At 44.0% G+C, this 18292-nt stretch overlaps 2 protein-coding genes across 3 annotated transcripts in view; both read right to left on the bottom strand.

The window, feature by feature from the left end:
* The window catches only part of ANXA3 (annexin A3), a 58675-nt gene extending 57812 nt beyond the window's left edge, over positions 1 to 863 (bottom strand). Inside the window, exon 1 of one of the 2 annotated variants that reach the window (XM_082653926.1) lies at positions 748 to 863. The gene's annotated coding sequence lies outside the window, so the exon portion shown is untranslated. The remainder of the gene's footprint in view (positions 1 to 747) is intronic. The other variant, XM_082653925.1, reaches the window with a different exon arrangement.
* A 10265-nt stretch (positions 864 to 11128) lies between these two features.
* FRAS1 (Fraser extracellular matrix complex subunit 1) overlaps positions 11129 to 18292 on the bottom strand; it is a 459773-nt gene continuing 452609 nt past the window's right edge. The window contains exons 72-74 of the mRNA XM_082652906.1: positions 15432 to 15637; positions 14075 to 14221; positions 11129 to 11996 (exon numbers count right to left, since the gene is read on the bottom strand). Coding sequence (XP_082509032.1) covers positions 11403 to 11996; positions 14075 to 14221; positions 15432 to 15637 — 947 coding nt within the window. The 3' untranslated portion in view covers positions 11129 to 11402. The remainder of the gene's footprint in view (positions 11997 to 14074; positions 14222 to 15431; positions 15638 to 18292) is intronic.

The following is an 18292-nucleotide window of genomic DNA, read 5'->3' on the forward strand; positions in this document are numbered from 1 at the left end:
TCCTATATATGGTCACTTGCAAACAAGTACTCAGATGCTCTACCTGCTGACTCAAATGCCAGGGGAATGATTCAGGTGCAGTGAATCAGACTCTTGGAATCAAAGAAAAAGGTGAGTCTTTTCATGGAAAAGCAAACTTCTCGGACTCCCAAAGCCCAATATGTAAATACACTTTTATCCTACCTCCTAAAAAAATTAAGTGAAATAAAGTAAATTGCCTAAGTGAAGAGGAGGGACGTGCTCACAAGGATGGGTGGGGTTCAAGTCCTCAGAACAGAGCTTGGAGCCAGCCCCTCTTACGACGCCAGGGACCGGGAGAACCATCCGACTCTCCGCTCTTTTTCTGTTCCCAAGACCTGAGGGTGGGGGGCGCCAAGATGGCCAACTGTATCCCTGCGCGGCTATCTGTGACGAAAAGCCAAGGGTCGAGGGCGCCGGGACAGCTGGTCAGCTTGCGCCCCGCCCCAAGCAGAACTGGGTGACCCTCCCAGGACAGGCAGTTCTGCTGCTCGGGGCCTCAGCTTCCTCGATTCTGAAACGGGGGCGGTGGCCTCCACGCCCGCCGGAGCCCCTGGGCCCTGCACTCCGCAGCCGGGTCGGTACGTGGCGTGGGTGCCAGCCCAGCGCTGACCCGTGGCCGCGCTGCGCTCGCGGAGGAACCGGCCGAGGCGCGACCCTGGCTCCAAGCTGCGGGGCAGCCGGGGTGGCTGGTGAGGCTCACGGCGACGCGGGGGATGTTGAACTTACCTGGAGCGCGGCCCCAGGAACGGGCGTGCGGAAGAGCGGCCAGCGAGGGAGTGCGCCCCGGACAACGCTGCTCCGCGCTCGCTCCCGCCCGTGGCCGGACCGCGCCCCTTCCTCCCGCCCCTCCACCGCCTCCCGAGTCCACCTGATCTCCACCGGAGGCTGGGAAAGGGAAGCCGCGCCCCACGGCCGTCCGGGCGCCAGTTCCGCGCAGGCGCGCCTTCGGCCCTTCGCCCTCGGCGACTTTAAAACTCTACCGCCCTAGTCTCGCATCATCCTCAAAGTGAAACCCATGTCCTCGATTTTCACTTCTCCTTAACTTACATTAAGCTTTTCTTCAGATTTTGTGCAAGCTTGTTTTGTTCTAGGCGTTGTGGATTCAGAGATCAGACAGTCCCCACTCCCAAGAAGCTCAGGGCCTGGTACGGGATGACGAACAGCTAAACACTAATAACAGTCCGTAACACTTATCTAGCATTTCCTTTGTGCCGGGCACTGTTCTGAATTCTTCACAGATATGCACTAATTTAAATCTTACCATAAACCTATAAGGTAGATACTATTTGCCCCATTTTATAAATGAGAAAACTGAGACAGAGAGATTAGGTAAAGTGAGCAAAGTCACAGAGGGAGTAAATGGGAGGTTTTTTATCCTGCCAGGCAGGGAGAAATTTTCTTCTACCCTTCTAGGTTCTCCTGGCTGCTCTAAGAATTAAAATGACATAAGACACATTAACGGAGAAAAATACACAAAAGTATATCACTGTATCCTCACACCGTGGAAGGGACAAGAGAGCTCTCTGGAGACCCTTTTGCAAGGGCACTAATCCCATTCAAGAAGGCTCCACACTCAGGGCCTAACAACCTCCCAAAGACCCCACCTCCAAGGACCATTGCTCTGGGGATTAGGATATCAACATATTAATTTTGGGGGGACACAAACATTCAGATCATAGCAAGCAGTTTATAATAACTCCCACAGCCTCTCCTTAAAAACACTGCTATTAAAAATGTTCATTGTAAATCTTTGAAAGATACCAAGAATAAATGATATTATAATAATATTGATACCTGTGTACTCACCACCCAGTTTTATCAAATCTTAAACATTATGCTGTATTTTTTTAGAATGTTTTCAAGACAGTTTAAAAGGTATGTTGATACAATTGATGTTCCTTTTGTGCTTTTCCTGACCCATTTCCCTCACTCTTTCTCCAAAGATAACCCAGTAGTAATCACAGTGTTATTATTCTCATGCATGTTGTTATACTTGTTTCAAAATATTGATATAGCCATAAACATATGATACTCTTTAGCAGATTTTTAAACTTTAAATATATGGTATCATGAGGTATATTCTGCCACTGGCTCTTTCTGTTCAATGCTAGCTACTCTAGTAGCAATTGTTCATCATTTATTTTAAGTGCTGTATAGTATTCCATTTTATGGCTATATCATGGTTTGTTCCTCATTCTCCTGATCATGGGTATTACATCGTTTCAATATTTTGCTACTTTGAATAATGCTGCAATGAACATTATTTTATACAGCTTCTTGTTCACAGGTGTGTGAATTGATGACATTACCATTTGAAAATAAAATAAGGATAGAAAGGGAGAAAGTTTTGACTGTATGGCATAGGGAGTGATTGGTTACTAGGAGAAGATGTGAACAGGCATACAGATTAGTTTAGTTCAATGATTAGTTTTTTGTTTTTTAATTAATTAATTTATTTTTGGATCTGTTGGGTCTTCGTTGCTGCACGGGCTTTCTCTAGTTGAGGCAAGTGGGAGCTACTCTTCCTTGCGGTGCGCGGGCTTCTCATAGGGGTGGCTTCTCTTTTGCCGAGCACGGGCTCTAGGCACGTGGACTACAGTAGTTGCAGCATGCAGACTCAGTAGTTGTGGCTCGTGGGCTCTAGAGCGCAGGCTCAGTAGTGTGGCGCACGGGCTTAGTTGCTCCGCGGCATGTGGGATCTTCCTGGACCAGGGCTCGAACCCGTGCTCCTGCACTGTCAGGCAGATTCTTAACCACTGCACCACCAGGGAAGCCCCAATGATTACTTTTTAATCAGGGCTGTATTGTGAAAACTCTTAAGAAGATGAACAAATGTATCAGTTAGCTGCCGCCACCATAATGCTATATAACAAACTACCCTCAAACACAGGGGCTTAAAACAAATCATTTATGTATTCTCTCAGCTCTGCAGGATGGCTGAGGTGTCTCTGCTTCACAGGTCCATTCTGGGTCCATTCTGGCTGAAGGGGCAACAGCTACTTGGAGGAAGTTCTTCTCCTGGTGACGTCAGAGTACAAGAGGGCGCACCCAACTATGTACGCATGTCTCAAGCCCTTGCTTGCGTCACTGCTGCTAACATCCTATTGGTCAAAGCAAGTAACAGGACTGAGCCCAATGGCGAAGGAGGGGGAAGTATACTTTTCCCATTGGGGGTAGGGCAGTGAGGGGATAGTTCTGAACAGTAAGCTAACCCATCTTAGCAGCATACAGAGAGGCACTGGGGGGGAGTTGGGAGCTAGCGACATGGCCACGCTTTGTCAAATGGAACAAGGACGACTACATCCAATATTCAGGTCTGGGGACAGGTAGAAATATTGAGAGTCTCTAGATCCCAGGAGAGTGTTAGGCATGGAAATCAGAGTTTCCTTGGGGAAAAAACTCAACCACTAAGCCAAATATTATTTTGGTGTTTGGGACTACAAAATAATCAATAATTCAGCTAACATTTTTTTTTCAGTACCCACTACACTGTTCTAAATACTTTGCACACATCATCTTATTTAGTTTTCACCCCAACCAGATGCGGTAGGTCCTATTCTGTATCATTTTTAAGAGCTGCGTAAACTGTACAGCCTGAATAAGACCTTGGCCCAAGGTTACATAGGCAGCAAATCATGTAGCTGAGATTCAAACCCAAGCACCTTGGCTCCAAAGCCAAGTACACATTCTCTGCCAACTGAAACTGGCATTACTCATGACCCCTGTCAGCTCAGCAGACAGGGAAGACATACAGACTAAATGGGTGCATGCGCTGAGTGGGTCCCTTCCATTTCTGAAAGTAAATTTTTGAGCAAAAGAGACAATCTGCTGGTTTACAGCAGCAGCAGGAGGGGGCTAGTGGTTTGGGGGTTCTGGCTTCTGTGGTTCAAAACTCTGCCCCATATTATGATAGGCATACATTGTAGGCAGAGTAATGGTCCCCAAAGATGTCCAACAACCCCTGGAATCTGTGAATATGTTACATTACATGGCAAGGGGGAATTGTGGTTGCAGATGGAATTAAGTTTGCTAATCAGCTGAACTTATTTGTTTCATATTCTTTTCCATATGGTTTATTAAAGGATATTGAATATAGTTCCCTGTGCTGTACAATAGGACCTTGTTGTTTATCCATTCTATATATAATAATTTGCATCTGCTAACCCCAAACTCCCAATCCATCCCTTCCCCAGTCCCCCTCCCCCTTGGCAACCACAAGTCTATTCTCTGTGTCTGTGAATCTGTTTCTGTTTCATAGATAAGTTCATTTGTGTCATAGTTTAGATTCCACATGTAAGTCTAATCAGTTGACCTTAACATAAAGAAATTATCCTGGATGATGTGGACCAAATGTAATCACAAGGGTCTTTGAGTGGGGAAGAGGCAAGCAGAATCTGAACTAGAGAGACGGTACAATGAGAAAGCTCAACTGGTCATTGCTGGCTTTGAAGATGGGAGCGGGTAATGATCTAAGGAACATAGGTGGTCTCTAGAAACTGGAAAAGGGAAGGAAATGGTTTCTCCCCGGGAGTCTTGAGATGGAATGCAGCCTGTCAACACCTTGAATTTAGCCTAGTAAGACCCATTTTGAACTTCTGACCTGTAGAACTGTAAGCTAACATGTTCGTGTTGTTTTAAGCCACTGAGTTTGTGGTAATCTGTTGCAGCAGTAAGAGGAAATGAATAGGAACATCTCTGGGCATGACCTACACTGGGTGTTGCTTACTGCTGCCTTCCAAGCAGTGCAGTTAGATCATCCTATCAGAGCCAAATTTTAATTGAATAATTGAATGGTCTTATTTCAAGTCTACAGACCAGCTTAAATTAGGTGTGATTACCTCTATTTTGAAAATACAGAGGGAGGCTTAGAGGGATTCAGTAACTTCTACAAGTTCTGTCCCACACAACCAGGAAGTAATAAAGCTGGATTTATAGCCAGAAGGAAATGAGTAACAGGTGGTGTTTACGTGTAGGATTTATTTTAATGATTCCAGGTTCAGCGTTGAACTCTTTGGTTTCAGGATGGCAACTTTAAAATAAAAGACACTGTGTTTTTTTGAGGTTTTCTAGTTGTAACAACTGCCCAGTTACCACCATTTAGACTAGAATCATGCTATAGTGTATTTATAAAATTAATACTTTTCCCTCAACAGATGAGTTTTCTCAGAAGTAAATGTTAGGTGATAAAATGATAATAATGATAAATGCTAGGATCCCAGAAACCAGGTTTATAGTCATCCAGAAAAAAAAAAAAAACAGAAAAAATTGTTTGAGGAAACTTTCACCACTCTGAATACATTGAACCACTTGGTAGTTTTACAAGAAGCTAATTTTCCTATATTACCTTTTCTTTCTGCTAAAAAGAACAATTTGAGAGTCAAATGTAGCAAAGTTATTGAGGTATATTTTAAAAGTATAGTAAAATGTGAGGGAAAAACTAACAAAAGCAGGTTAAATTGACCAAGCGGTTGTGGATATTATGTTTTCTCTCACAGTTGTGAGCTGAGCCGGCCCAGCATGAGAGAGCCGATTGCTAAACTTTCAGGAGTTTTGCAAGTAAACAGAGCCATTATTAAAATTTATATCAAATAAACACAATTGAATACATTATGTTAAAAGCAAAGGTACTCAAACTTTCTAATTCCTTGACATTTTACTCTTATTGATGATCTCGAGGTTATTTATGTTTACTTTGTGTGGTAGAAATGCTATATCAACTTGTGTTCTTGTGTATCTCTTCCCATCTCCATGTTCAGTGAAATTAGGTTAAATTCTGCCATGGTGAGGGCATATACAACACAAAAGCCAGCAAATGCTTCCAATCAGGCCTTCCCAGACACCAAAAGCTGGGTGTGAAATATTTATCAGCGTGCCACTGATTATAATAATGGGCAAATTTAAAATTAAGACAGGATTTGAGTTCAAGTGATTAATTATTTCTGATTTATATTAGAAAATTATAATCAAATGACACTGAATTTAAGGACTCTATTAGAGTTCTGGCAGAAGAGAAATAGCAAACTAAAAGGGTTTGAATAAATAGTTTAAAAAAGGGACTCTATGGAAGCGTGGGCAGGGTTAAGTTAAAGGAATCCATAGGGGTGATGAAGCCAGAGGACTAGAGACAGGATGAAAGCATGGCTACCTCTAGGTCTGCATGGGCAAGTGAGGGACGGTGTTGTCAGAGCCTCAAGGACAGGGACAGTGGGAGGGGGCTGCCCAACAGGACCTGTGGCCCAGGAGGGATGCAGGCACTGCCAGAACCACAGCAAGGCAGTGGGGAGGGATAGACACCTTAACTTCTTTCCCATCAATGTCTCCATTTGGCCAATCTCAACCAAAAGCCAAGGGTGCAAGAAAGTCTCGGAGAAGCAATTTCGGGAAGTCTGTTTCCTGGAGCATAAACAGGGCAGAGAATTGGTGTGAAGGTAAACAGAATAAGCAGCGCAGGGACTTTTGTGTGTTACTAGTATAGACGATTGGTTCATTTTGGAAACATTCCTTTAGTGAGAATGTTTAAGGGAGGCATCTTGAAACCTTTTTTTTTTTTTTTTAACAAGTTACAGAAACTCTCCCAGTCTGGGATTCTAATAAACTTTTATAATTTGCTGGTCTTGGAGCTTGGTAGCCTGAAACCAAAATGAGCATGGGGATAACATTCTGCTAGTTTTTTTAGAGAGAGTTGCACCATGGGTCTATTTTGTTGTATCAATCAAGTGACTGAATTTTTCGGGACGAGCATTAAATTAGAGTTATAGGAGCTTTGGACCATTTTCAAGCAACATCAGTTTGTGCAAAGACTTGAAATTCTGGGATTCATATGGAACTTTCAAAGAAAATTATCCAGGACAGTGACCTACAACTATTTCACCAGGACTGAATGAGGTAGAGAAGGTGAAGAAGTCATTGCTCTTGATTGGCAGATGTGCCCGAAATGTTATTGATATTGTTTCTAGGACTTTACCTGGGCCACTAGCTACTCAGTAAGCCATTGAAAGGGCTCCTGCTTAGAGCTATCTCAGGCTCATTTGGGGATAGAATCTTTATTACTCACTGTGGCATCTTAATATTAAGTTGAGCAGTGTAAACTACTGATACTGGACTATTTTTAACTTATAAAATTAGGAATTTCATGGGGTTGAATCTAGTAGGATATTCTCAATAGTCTCCCTCTCCTGTTCTCGTTATGTTTCTTCAAAACCCTAGTCTGTGAGATATTGCAAAATCTAAATGAGAACTCATTTTCTGCCACTTACCCCCAAGTTTCCTACATCGTATGGCCATGAAATTTCAGGTCTCAGGAAGCATTTTCATAGCCAGTCCTAACAATTCATAGATTGGCTCTTGATACAGCTTCTACATGGGAGAAATGCACCCCAGGGCTTAGAGCCTGCTGTTAGGCAAGGGACAATCATAGGAAATCGTGAGGAAGTAAAGTTTACACAAAGCCCATGACAGCATCTAAGGAAATCCCAGGTTTGGTTGTGGCATCTTTTCCCCAGATTTCATGAAAAAATGCTTTTTCAAGTCTTGCTGGGTTTGCAGATGTGCCATCAAAGGATGCCAGCAGAGCCCTGCTGGCCACTGCCACTGGTTTCCCAGAGGGGACAGAGGCACAGGCTTGCAGAATGCCTGGGCTAAGTTTCATTCTGACTCTGCCATTTTTCCCGCACGAGCCAATAAATTCTTGTTTGGAGCTTTGGTCATCTCCAGGGTGAGTCACGGACACTTAACAAATCTTTGTGCCTGTACAGAAGGACATAGCCATTTTCACACTATATCAAGTGTCATGAGAAGGTTTGATGATGATAAATATAGCGTAAATAATCATCTTATTGTATTGCACACGGAGATTTTAGTTATTCCTCTTTGTTCTGGGGTTTCAACAGATTGCAAAAGAAGAGCTATGATAATATGGGGATAGGTAGTTTATTCTTGATCTTAGCACAAGTAGCGAGGGTCTCGGATGCAACCCCTTCAAAGGGATTTTCTCCAAAAACCTTTGTCTCAAATTTTAGGATGATTTTGCCATCTCAATGGCATTGTCTTACATTAATGAGATGAAGAATCTAATGAGATGAACACGGCAAAAAAACCACAACCAGACTGTCATTTATGAATACAAATTTATATAGTGGCATATGCTATTGGAGAAATCAGAAATTCATAACACACAAATTGGTATTGGAAATACAAAGATCATTTCAGAGTCAAGAAATCAGGTTGACAGCACCACGGATGTTTTACTCAAGTCTGAGCAGGTGTGTCGTACAAGAAGAATGAATACCTGTGGGACACCGAGACTGACTATTGTAAAACTGTGCAAAACACACCCCAACACTCTTTCTGCCTCTACCTGTAAGAATCTGTGTGAGTCCGCCAGGAGGCCTGGGGTACAATCTAAGGGCAAAGGTGCAGACGCTTCTATCTTTTAGCCTTCACAGCCAGCATGTGATAGCAAATAGCAACCCCTGAGGGTCTTTTGTTCCTTCTCACCTAAAGACATGGCATAAAAGGTTAGTAAACCACACACAAGGCCTTAGTGAGCAAGTTAGAAAAACCGAAAGGAGAGCTTTGGCTGAAGTATAACTGCACATCAGTCACCAAGTTCTCTGCTTCCCAGTATGAAGTATAAAACATAAAAGAAATGAAAAATTCTGTATCAAAGAAGTAAATCTCAGTTGTACATCTCGGAGCGATTTCTATTTCACAAGTGTGCGTCCACTAGGGAAGGATCAGCACTCAATAAAGTGTATGTGGTGGGGGATAGAAAGGAAGGGAGGCGGGGATACCCAAGGGCTTTCCTTTCACGCTGATAACTCACTATCTCACAGTCCTCAGCGATGCTGCTCGTGTCATTCGAGAACTGTTCCACGGAGGCTGCTAGGTGCACTCAGATCAGTCTCCACTCCTTCCCGCACTGGCTCCGTTCTGCCATCTGTCTGCATTCTGCCCACCCATGTGCCCTATTTAGCAGGAAGAGAAGGGCAGTGCAAGAAGACTATTCGAGCAAGTGGAAAGTTGCTGCTTCAACGTGCAAGCATTCAGGGACCTAGGAGCAGTGATAAACAACAGGCCTGATCAAACGTTGCTCCATGAGCAACTGGCTGCCTGTCCTTGCAGAATTAGCATCAACTTTCTAGGTTGTTCCGGAGAGGATTCCATGCTCAGCTGATGAGCTCTCCAGCCATGGGACACCAGTTTTGGGTGTTCGTGAGTCCAATACAGAAGTTCCAGCCCTAACACCCAAGCTGGCCTCGAGTAGCATCTGAGCAGTCAGGAGTATCAGGTTCTGGGCTCACTCACTCCAACTCATCTTCTCCTGCGAACTTTGTGCTCAGCTCGGAGTTGCTAAGTCAGACTTTCCTCTAAATGTCCTGCTCTGGAGAACGATTCACAGTCTCACCTCCTGCTAATACATTATTACAGCTTTTCTGTTCAGTCCTCCTCAAGCCCACTGCCAGATTCATGCCTATGTCAAGTGGTGCTTCTTTGCTCCAATGAGAAGATTATTTTATAATCCAAGTAGAAGAGAGAGTTTTTTTCCCCTCTACTTACACTTGTGATATTGCCACCACAGTCTCTCTCCTCCCCTCCCTAAATCGATTCCTCTATGATTCACCCATGACACCATTCATTTGCTTACTGAACAAATATTCCTGGAGCGCTCGTTGTGCACAAGGCACTGCTGGAGAACCCAAGGCACGGCTCACACCCGCCCTTCTCTCAAGGAGCTTGGATTCTGGCTGAGATGCCTAAAACCTTTCACGGTTCATTCTTTCTAGCTTTTAGGACCAAAGTATTTCCAGTGTGGAATGTTCTCAAAGAGCTAGGGTCATCCTAATACAAATATTACACAATGTGAATGCTCTGTGATCTGCTCAGTGATTACAGCGTGCCGTGCATCAGGAAGGGGACGTGTCTCTTACTCCTGAACAATGGAATGGTGCCTGCAGTTCAAAATAACACGACATGCATGCTTATATTTTTGCCAATACAGCAGAAACAAAACTGAAACACAAAAGCAAGCGGTGCGCACACTACGTACATCATCAAGCTGCTATTTGAACACGAAATCACTTTAAAGCCATGTGTCCATGGCCTTGTCATGTGCGGATATAATAAAATAAGTGCCTGAGCTACCAAAAAAAGAACCCCCGAAAGAGAAATCCCTGAAACACTGTACCAGGAACAGTGCCTTTATCCGCTGTACTAGTACTTTATCTGCTGTACCAGTACTTTATCTGCTGGGAGTACTAGTACTTTTCTACTGTGAGTACTAGTACTTTTCTGCTATGACGACTAGTTGGCATCCATTAACTCTGATTTCGTTCTGGCCTGAGCTTTCTCCCAATTTGCTTTATTCAAATGAATCTCTGACTTTTCTGCAGCCCTAACAAAATAAAAACCCCACAGCTAGCAAAGCACACGGCTTGTCTGTTATTGGACTGGGAAAAGCCTGGGGTAGCAGGAACTGTGGTAGGTGTTTCAAGCATCCACAGCAATGCTGAATAAAAAGGCCACAGTGCGGCACTCTTGCCTGGTGGCATCCTTTGTCAGGGAGGATGTCTGCATGTGTCCTGGCTGCAGTGTGAACCAGCCGGGCACAAGGGCATCCCCCTGGGCCTAGGGTGCAGGGCATCACTGATGTTCTCTGAGGCGCCTGCCAGGTCCCTCCTTTCCCCAGGTTTCAGTCCCCCCCTCCATAAGGAGGGTTCCACTGTGCCTGATGCCTGACAGGCGAGGCTGAGGTTTCTCCCTTGAGTTGTGGAGAAATGCTCTGGTCCAGACCACTTTGAGCTCCCAGGTGAAAAGGGCTGGTGATGCAAGGTACGATCAGAAGCCACGGAGGGCAGGTTGTCAAGTGGACACACGAGCAGACACACAGGTGCTGATTAGCAGAATTCTGAGCAGAACCTGGGCGTCAGCAACGTGAACTCTGCTGTGCAGAGGCCAAGGAAAATCTCAAGCAGAAGGGAGCTGGAGTGGGGGGAGGAGACCAAAGGCCCTGCATCCCTGTCTCTCTCCCTCTGAGACCTGCCTGGTACACCCCCAGCCCTCTGAGCTCCACCGGCTGTGGAGCTCACTTCTGTCCTAACACCAGACACTGGCTTTCTAAGATCAGCCTTACAGAAGGAACAATTTGTCACTGCTGACATGGTTAATGGGATCCACGGAAAGAACTACTTCCATCCTCTGGGGTCTCAGTGGTTCTTTGTTTAATGAGGTAGCTCAGCTGTGAGCTGATGCATGTGATGTGTGCCTCCGCCACTCAAAGCTATAGTTTTCCCTTTTCAATCAGCAAGATTATAAAAATACCAGTATTTTCCCCTGTTTTATAAAAATGATTTTAGAAAAAAAATACTCATGGATCTCCTCCCTTAAACTTCTGTTCCGTCTTGCAAATTGTTGTGAACTCTGACTTCCAGATTCAATTTTTTTACTTTAGCACCTTTGAACACATAAGCACCCTCGGTTTCACTGAGTACGTTGACGTTCCGCACAGTGCAGTACTGTCTGTCCACATTCTTCTCCACCCTGTCCAGGCCCCTCTTGGGCACATCCACCTTGGTATTCAGAGGGTATTCCTCCAAAATGTCCCCCGTGGGCGGCTTCTTCCTCTGTTTCTGGCGTTTCCTGGTGATGAAACAAGCCACCAAAAACACCAGAAGTAGGAGCATGATGGCAGCAAGGGCGCTGCTGATAGACGCCCCGGTTTGGGATAGAGAAGCAGCTACAGCTGGCTCTTCCATCTCCAGATTCAGTGACTTCATATTGGTGCCATTCTTGACTTGGTTCCCTTCATTGTCATAGATGAGGGATTCGTCAAGGGTCAGCCAGCCACTGGGGTCCACCAGGTCCCTTCGGTTGCGCCTCAGAGGGGCCGTGAGAGAGCGCTGGACCCTGGGACCTGAGATGGTGTCAGGTCCAATGACGTAGATCACCTGGAGATACCACTGGTGTCCGGCTTCCACCTGCAGAAGGAGGAGATGGCGAGACAAAAGCGAACATGTCATTGCTGCCCACAGGCCACCTCTGAGGAAAGGCAATGGAAAGACAGCTGCCCACCACAAGCCCCAATAGATAAACGGTTTCAAGAAAAGCATTAGCCACACCAGTGTTCAAAGCAGCATTACTTACAGTAGCCAAGATATGGAAACAACCTAACTGTCCATCAATAGATGAATGGAAAAAGATGTGGGGTGTGTGTGTGTATATAGATATACCATGCAGCCATAAAAAAGAATCTTGCCAGTTGTGACAACATGGATGGACCTAGAAAGCATTACGCTAAGTTAAATAAGTTAGACAGAGAAAGACTAATACCATATGATTTCACTTATTTGTGGAATCTGAAAAACAAAACAAACAAAACAAAATGAAAACAGTCTCATAGATGCAGAGAACAAATGGGTAGTCGCCAGAGGGAGGAGGGTGTGGGGAGCACTGTAATATGTGAAGAGGCTTAAGAGGTACAAACCTCCAGTTACCAAATAAATAAGCCAGGAGATGTAATACACAGCATAAGGAACATGGCCAATGATACTGTAATAGCTTTGTATGGGGACAGATGGTTACTAGACTTATCACATTGATCATTTCATAACGTATGCAAATGTCAAATCACTGCAAGTAATTCTTGCCACTGGAGTCCACCTGAAAAGAACATAATATGGTATATCAAATGTGTTTCAATTAAAACAAAGAAAGGGGGCTTCCCTGGTGGCGCAGTGGTTGAGAGTCCGCCTGCCGATGCAGGGGACACGGGTTTGTGCCCTGGTCCGGGAGGATCCCACATGCCGCGGAGCGGCTGGGCCTGTGAGCCATGGCCGCTGAGCCTGCGCGTCCGGAGCCTGTGCTCCACAACGGGAGAGGCCACAACAGTGAGAGGCCCGCGTACCGCAAAAAAAAAAAAAAAAAAACAAAGAAAGGAAACTGATCCACTAAAGAACCTCTTGCTTTTAAAGTCATGGAATAAATCAGACCATAACTGGCACCCTTTAAGAAAAATGTTGAGGTAAGACTATGTATGGCGCATTTAAAGATTAGTAAATATGCCACTGTAACTGTAGCAGAAAGGTTTTGATGAAGTAAAAAAAAGAAAAAAAAAAAGAAAAAAGAAAGAAAAAGAAAAGCATTAGCCATGGTTGGTGTCTGTGAATAGAGAACTGAACCGAATATTTTGGGGTCCTGTTTTATTTCCACATTCAGGTGATCTTGGGTCAGATATTCACATTTTTTTTCAGTTTCACTATCTGTGCATGAAATAGCCCTAAGAATTTACCTTTCATGGTTTCTTTAGCTCAGTCATCACTTATGATGTGTTGGTCTTTATTGATAGCAGTGGAGTAATAGTATTAATAATCACATTTATTCCCAGTACCGTTTATTGTTTTCTATGCCAATTTACTATTTATTGATGAACTTTAGCTAAAATAGAGTCATTCAACAAATATTCACTAACCACCTACTCTGTGCATAATACACAGATACTTGACAAAAATCTGCTAAATCTTAACACTTCTTGGATCCTCCCCTGAGTTATGTCATCAAGTATTTTATTTCCCTCTCATCTGCCCCCATGGAAACCCTCCATGATTTTGAAATAACTTCTGAAGAGTGATAATAGTTCTGAAATCCAAGGTCATGGCTTACTATTGGGAGACAGAGAAGAGTGGAATTTGATCTTGGAAGTTTATTTTTATTACTGGGACTTAGAGTATTTTTGCTTATTGAATACTAGTAATTCTTGCCATTCTAAATTACTGAATTGTATTTATGAGTTTGTTAAATATTTCCACATGCCTGTGAAAATCAGCTGGTGCAGCAAAGAGCCATGATGAGTGAGTACATGCAAATTAAAGAATTTTATTGGTCTATTGGATAGACGGTAAAGTTTTGGCTGAATGATGAGCTTAACAACAATAAAAAAAGACCTGCCAGGAAGAATGCTATAAAAAGAAACTGACATCAAAGAGATGATGTCATCCACCTTTTTGTAACCTTTAAAGTGACCTTGATCCTGTGCTTCTATTCTTCTCACCACACTCACCTTATAGAGTGCGTCCACCTTCAGAGTAAATCCATCCACGCCTGGCATGCTACTGACCACGTGGAAATCAGGCAACTCAGAAGCAAAGTGCGCTTCAAAGGGCACGTCGTGGAAGTACTTGTCCGTTACCTCTGGCTGACTGCGGTCCTAGGATTTCAGAAAAAAGAAACGCAAGATTTAGAAAGACGGAACCACTGAGCTGGCAGGTGGCAGTCACTGGGAGGAGAAAGGTACTCTCCACTCCTCCTTTGGGTCGGGTCAGGAGGGCACATGCTGCAGGAGCCCTCTCCTTAAGTTGACCGCTGCCTCTGGGCACCAACTGCCCTCTTCAGGGGAGGACACTTGGTGGCCTCTGTGATCTCAAAACCCAATGGGTGAGAGAGCCTAGACCAACAATTCTCAAGCTATTTGGTCTCAGAACATAAAAATTAAGGACCACCTCCCCCCAAAGTTTCATTTTATGTGACTGATATCTATCAATATTTACGGTATTAAAATTAACACTGTAATTATGTTACAATTAACAATTTTAAAAAATGCATTTACTAATTCATTTTAAAATAGAAATGAGAAACTCACTACATGTTAACATAAGTAACATATTTTTTAGTGAAAATGTCTGTATTCACACCCACCTCCCAAAAAGAGAGCTGGCATTGTTTTACATTTTTGCAAATCTCTGTTAAAGAACCAGATTCTCACAATTGCTTCTGTATTCAATCTGTTGTGACATGTTGTTTTGGCTGAAGTATATGAAGAATCTGGCCTCACATAAGCTATGTAGTTGGAAGACAGAGAAATGTTTGAATAACTTTTTCAGATAATTATGGATATTCTTTTTGGATACTAAATCAAAGCTCAGTAAGTGGTATTTTTTTCTAAAGATTAGTCACAATGTCGAATCTGAATCCCTATCAATGAAACCTTCGTACTCTTGGCACTCATGAGGGACTGAGTATGAAAAAGGCAAGCATCATCATATCATTATGAAAGTAGTTCTGACCTTGTGGGCGCCCTGAAAGAATATTGGGGATGTTCAGGGGTTTCTGGGACACACTTCGAGAAACACTGGCTTAGACTTTCCTCTTCCTAGAACATCAGTAACAGCTTGTCTTGTTACCCACCAAACCTTCACAGTTGGTAATATGTATCGAGTTAGCCAAAAGTTTGTTCGGGTTTTTTCATAAGATCGAACGAACTTTTTGGCCAACCCAATACTAACATTAAGCTGATAGAAGTAACAACAACAATATCTGTAGAAAACCATCAAGAGTGGGGTTCTATCTGCTTCAGGCAAAAACCATAGCTGAGGAAAGCTACTCCTGTGTCAGCCCTTTAACCCTAACAGTTAGCATACCAGCAGCAGGAATCTGTGTTTTAGGTGTTTGTTTGGCTGAATGCATCCATACTGTGGCCCTTCATTGTAGATTGTCCCCGTGGGATCAAAGAAAGGCACGTAGCCATCCTTGCCGGTACAAAGATAGACCTTCTCCAGCTGGAGTTTGTAAGCAGAATTAAGGTTTTGTTCTGGATTCCAAAGTACTCGGCCATAAAGGATTTGACCTGAAAAGATTGCAAGGCATTAATTAGGTCAGACTTTAAGATTAAAGAGAAAAAAAGTGTCAAAGATAGGAAGGATTTAACATGCTCCTATAGAGTCAAAAGTACCTTTCTATGAAGAGCTGTGGGGTCCATGTGCCCCTAAAGTACACATTCATTCATGCATAGCTTCTTTTAATCAGTAAATGTTAAGTATTTAGGGTGGGGCAAGCACTCTGTTACGTGCAGGGGATACGAAGGTGAGTGAGACACAGATGAGAGGGCAGAAATAAAAGCAAAGCAATTGCTAATAATAGCTGACATTTATCGAACTCATACCATTTGCTAGGTACTGTACTAACTCCTTCCCATGGAAGAACTCATGTAGTGCTCACGAGTTTTTACAGATGAGGAAATTGAGTGGTTAAGTGACTTGTTCAAGGTCACAAAGTTAGTAAGTGGGGAGGGTGAGATTCAAAGTCAAAGTGCTTTGTCTCGAAAAACCCACACTATTAACGTCCATGTGATACTGCTGCGTACAACAGAGGAAGGTACGTAACATCAGGTGAGCATATAGCTGAGCACAAAAATCTTCCTGAGGAAAGGTATGGAAGGATTTAAAGAAGAGATGACATTGGGCAGTATCCTGAACGATGAGTAGGCATTTGTCAGATAGAGCATTTGAGGCGGGTGGGAGAAGCTGGGGAGAGCAATCTAGGCAAAAGCAAGTCCATGTACAACATACGGAATGCTGGAAAGGTATCAGCCCCGGTGTAGGTACTTTTCCTTAGTTCCTGCTAGGGCATCACGTTCTTTACCTACAGTATCTTATTTAATCCTCCCAAGGGCCTAAGAGATAGGTTCAATTATTATCCCTGTTTTAAATAACTTGTCCAGCATTTCGTATCTGGGACCCGTGGTGGGGAGGATTTGAGCACAAATTCGTCTGACTTCAGATGTTCATCCCAAGCGTCTGCTATGGCACTGGGTAGGCCAGTGATTGGGGTGGAGGGCGTCGGGAGGGCTCTGGCAGGAGAGACTCCGGGAAGGTTGATTAATGGTGTGAGGATTCTGGACTTGAGTATAGGAGTAATAGGGAACGCCGGAAGGTTTTAAACAGGGGCTTAATGTCAACGCACCTGGGCTTTAGAAACATGGAGAATGAAGACAAAGAGACCAGAATCACAGGTAGGGAGTTATTTTAATGCTCTAGCAAGAAATAGGTATCCAAAATATAGCAGTGAGGCAAGGGGATGCATTCAAGAAATGTCTAGGAGTTGGAACCATTCATCTTATGATAGATGGGATACAGGAGGCAACCAGAAGCAGAGCATAGCCCTGAGGTCTTTGGCTGGGCCACCTGGAGTACGGTGATGCAGTCAGTGGGGCAGTGGATGTGAGAGGAACACGTCTGGGGGGAGGTAAGTCCAGTTCTAGACGTCTCTAGGTGTCTGAACGACACCCGCTTGGAGAGGTTTGGCAGTTTGGGTCCGCATGTGGAAGTGTGGAAATGAAGCTCAGGAGGGACCAGGGACAAGGTCAATTTTTGTGGAATGGCTGTGGGGTAGCAGGAGGTTAGGAAGAGTTCAGGGTAACGGGATGAGCCAAGCCAGGGGGATGACCGGAGTAGCACTGAAGTGAGAACAGGAGTCAAGCATGGAACATGGACTCAGCAACACGGATGGGGCAGAGGACGGAGACCCAAGGCCGGAGACTGAGAAGTGGCCAGAGAGGTAAGATGGTGTCAGGTGAGGCTGGTGCAAAGGAAACCAAACAGGAAAAAAGTGTCCAAATCCATAGGTTTGGTGGCATGGACGGGAGAGGATTCTGAGCCGTGGTAGGACAAACCCAGCCTGCAGCAGACGGATGGAGGAGTGACTGGGAAGAACGGCCATGAGGACAGCGTGTGCTCACCACTCCCTCAGGAAGCTTCTCAGAGAAAAGCAAAGGAGAACATGGGCTGAAGTTTGAGGGAGAGGTAGGGATGAGAGATTTTCTTTTTCTGTTACGGGATGTGTTTTTAGGATGAGGGAAAAAAACACAGATGTGAGCAGAAGATTAAAAGTAAGAGAAAGGCAGAAGAGATAACTGAGAGAAAAGGCAGATGATTGATTCATTTATTATTAATTCATTCAACAAATATTTATTGAGCACCTTGGCACTGGTGGTATGGTGTGCAAATTTGGTATTTGATCACAATCTCTGTTCTAATGGAATTTACAGTCTAGTGGTAGAGATAGGCAATAAATAAGTAAAGAAAAATATATATTATAATGTTAAAAATTGTGATAAGTGCTATAAAAAATGAAGAGCATTCTGTGAAAGTGACAACTAGGAAGGCTTATATTAGATTGGCTGGTGAAATCAAGGCAAGTGTCTATTGGGAGGTTAACATTTAGAGAGATACCCGAAGGAGAAGAAAGTCAAGGGAACCCTATTCGGGACAGGGAGGGGACAGAGGAGCCATTTCAAGTAGAGAAAGCCTGCTGGAGAGGACACGTATGTTTGGCATAGCTTTGAGGCTGGCAGGCAGTAGGGTCATATTGCAATCTCTCTGAGGAACTGAGAGGTGAAGCAGTTTACCCAAAGTCAGACAGTGGGTTAGAATCTGGTTGGAAACCCCAGTGTTCTTACTACTCAGACCAGTGCTCTTCCACAGTATCGCACTGCTGATCATTA

The sequence above is a fragment of the Grampus griseus genome (assembly GCF_964374135.1).
Source record: "Grampus griseus genome assembly, chromosome: 4".
Classification (NCBI taxonomy): Eukaryota; Metazoa; Chordata; class Mammalia; order Artiodactyla; family Delphinidae; genus Grampus; species Grampus griseus.